This window comes from Puma concolor, chromosome B3 (assembly GCF_028749965.1).
Source record: "Puma concolor isolate L17-30 chromosome B3, mPumCon1.1.hap2, whole genome shotgun sequence".
NCBI lineage: Eukaryota > Metazoa > Chordata > Mammalia > Carnivora > Felidae > Puma > Puma concolor.
The window spans coordinates 86813535-86816188 of record NC_141672.1 but is presented as its reverse complement, the minus strand read 5'-3'; the positions used below and the strand labels follow the sequence as shown (position 1 = coordinate 86816188).

Below are 2654 nucleotides of genomic sequence, written 5' to 3'. Positions count from 1 at the left end.
CTAGATCTGCCTCATGTTGGCGATTCTTTGTCCTTGTACCTGCGTGATTCTCTGAGCGCCAGTTTTCGGCCTGGCTCTCTTCCTTCCCGGGGTATGCGACCGCCGGACCTCATGGGGTGCGTTGCCCCGGGAGGCCCCGACAGGGTTTGGCGGGTGGGCGGAGTCCCGGGCCGCACGGGACATGCAGATGAGGTGGGCGGAGCCCCCACATATACCCTGGGTTAGCGGCTGGCCGGCGCGCCGGGCTTTGGCGGACTCAGAGGCACCCTGCAGAACCTGCTTCCCGGAGCGCAGCGGAGCCTGGTCCCGGGCTGTCCCCGGAGCGGGCCATGCCCCCGCGGGAGCTGAGCGAGGCCGAGTCGTCCCCGCTCCGGGCCCCGACCCCTCCCCCGCGGCGGGGCAGCGCGTCCCCGGAGCTGGGCATCAAGTGCGTGCTGGTGGGCGACGGCGCCGTGGGCAAGAGCAGCCTCATCGTCAGCTACACCTGCAATGGGTACCCCGCGCGCTACCGGCCCACAGCGCTGGACACCTTCTCTGGTACGTTCAACGGCCCCGGCGGCCGCGTGGCTGGGGGTGGGGTTGTGCATCCAGGGGCTGCGGCAGGCGCGGGGACTGGAGGGCAAGGAAGCGCCACGGGAGGGGGACGGAAGCAGGCCCCGAGGTGGCGCTGGTGAGGTCTAGTAGGGCCCAAGATGCTCTTCCTGACTCGCTGTCTCCCGCCCTGACCCTGCAGTGCAAGTCCTGGTGGATGGAGCCCCGGTGCGCATTGAGCTCTGGGACACAGCGGGACAGGTGAGAAGTTGGGCGCGGCCTCTAATGGTCTGAGAGAAGGTGGGCTGGAGGGTGGATAAGAAATGGAGATGGTCTTGGGCCTTTGGAGTCTCAGGTCGGCAACCTCAGGTGACGAGCAGATTCCTGTTCCCTGCGGCAGGGAATAATCCTACTAATGATCTGGCCTTACCATCCTAGGAAGATTTTGACCGCCTTCGCTCCCTTTGCTACCCGGATACTGATGTCTTCCTGGCCTGCTTCAGCGTAGTGCAGCCCAGCTCTTTCCAGAACATCACAGAGAAATGGCTGCCCGAGATCCGCACTCACAACCCCCAAGCTCCTGTGCTGCTGGTAGGCACCCAGGCTGACCTGAGGGACGATGTCAATGTATTGATTCAGCTGGACCAGGGGGGCCGGGAGGGCCCAGTGCCCCAACCCCAGGCTCAGGGTCTAGCGGAGAAGATCCGGGCCTCCTGCTACCTCGAGTGCTCTGCCTTGACGCAGAAGAACTTGAAGGAGGTGTTTGACTCAGCTATTCTCAGTGCCATTGAACACAAAGCCCGGCTGGAGAAGAAATTGAACGCCAAAGGTGTGCGAACCCTCTCTCGCTGCCGATGGAAGAAGTTCTTCTGCTTTGTTTGAACAGCCATAGCAGCTAGGGAGTAATAGGCATAAGACCACAGACTTCTGGAAACTGGGGTACTGGGGCCTTTGAGGGGGATACTGGCAGGGCCAGGCCACCTCATGGGACTTAGTTCCACCTGAACACTGTGAGGACACAGGCCTCTAATTGCCCACTGTAATATGCAAGGGTGGGCCCAGGGCCTGGAGGAGGCAAGGCTCTGAGTTGGATTTCTGTGGTCAAAGATCACAGAGAAATCCCAGCACTTGGATTTTGTGGGGTGGTCCTAGCAGTGTCATCCACCGCTAAGCAGTTTGGGATCCAGCTCCCAGTTTCTTACCAGGAGACCTCAGGTCAGCCTGGCTGAATTAGGACCCCTTGTGGTGGTCCCCACCCCTTCCTTGGCACAGGGGTGAGGAAGAGCCTGGCAAGAGCAGGAGGGTGGAGAACTTAGAGAGCCGTTTGGGATGGACTGGATAAGACAGAGGTCAATGAGAGATTGAAAGGGAGCAGAAAGTGAGGCCTTGGAGCCTTGGGGCTGGAGGGAGGCTGGTGAGGAGGCAGGTCAGAGGGCTAAGCTTGGAAGGAGGAAGAGCAAGGAGAGCAGAGAAGTGGGGCAGCTGAGGAGCAAGGCTGACACCTGGGCTGCCCTCAGGCCCCAGGGCCATGGTGGGCGGGGCTGGTCCCTGGGAAGAACTGGGACTCAGGGCTCCCTAGGCACTGCCCAAACTGGCTGGGCCAGGAGCAGGGCAGGAAGTGAGAGGCAAGGCCCAGCAAGAGGAGGGGGAGGAGCTGCAAACTAGAGCCTGAAGGAAGAAGGGGCTGGGGTCGCCCCTTCCTCCAAGGCCACAGCCTAGAAGGTAGAGAGCAGTACAGAGTCTGCAAATAAAGCCTTAAGTTTCTGAAGCTGCTGTCTCTGTGTCATTTCCTGGAGCTGTCTGCCCATTGCTCTCTCAGAGTCCTCTTCAGGACCCAATAGACAGGATAGATAGGTTGGGTGCTGAAGGACTGAGGCTAGACTGAGAGGTGGGGCTGCACTAGATGAGACAGTGTGATGGGAACTGGACTGGGGGGGGACAGGTCTGGGGCTCCCCACTTGGAGCTTAGCTGGTTCCCAGGAGAGCTAGCGTGGGAAGCAGCCTAGGAACGGGTTTCCCCAGGTGTCAGCGCCAGAGCTGCTTTCCCATGACCTCACCAGGCGGGTAGTGCCCCTCCCCTCTTCCCCTCCTTTCTAGAGCACCTCGCTCATCACTGGGGCTCT

At 61.0% G+C, this 2654-nt stretch overlaps 1 protein-coding gene across 1 annotated transcript; it reads left to right on the top strand.

Moving 5' to 3' along the window:
* The first annotated feature begins 312 nt into the window (after nucleotides 1–312).
* RHOV (ras homolog family member V) lies at nucleotides 313–2299 on the top strand. The gene is made up of 3 exons (XM_025919681.2): nucleotides 313–537; nucleotides 734–792; nucleotides 970–2299. Exons 1-3 carry the CDS (start codon nucleotides 330–332, stop codon nucleotides 1411–1413), a joined length of 711 nt encoding a protein of 236 aa, XP_025775466.1. The 5' UTR covers nucleotides 313–329; the 3' UTR covers nucleotides 1414–2299.
* Nucleotides 2300–2654: the final 355 nt, after the last annotated feature.

Bases quoted from the DNA above. Each gene is read 5' to 3' on its own strand.
- RHOV (XM_025919681.2), top strand. From the start codon at position 330: ATGCCCCCGCGGGAGCTGAGCGAGGCCGAGTCGTCCCCGCTCCGGGCC. The intron at 538-733 runs GTACGTTCAACG...CTGACCCTGCAG, and splicing joins AGCGCTGGACACCTTCTCTG to TGCAAGTCCTGGTGGATGGA. The intron at 793-969 runs GTGAGAAGTTGG...TTACCATCCTAG, and splicing joins TCTGGGACACAGCGGGACAG to GAAGATTTTGACCGCCTTCG.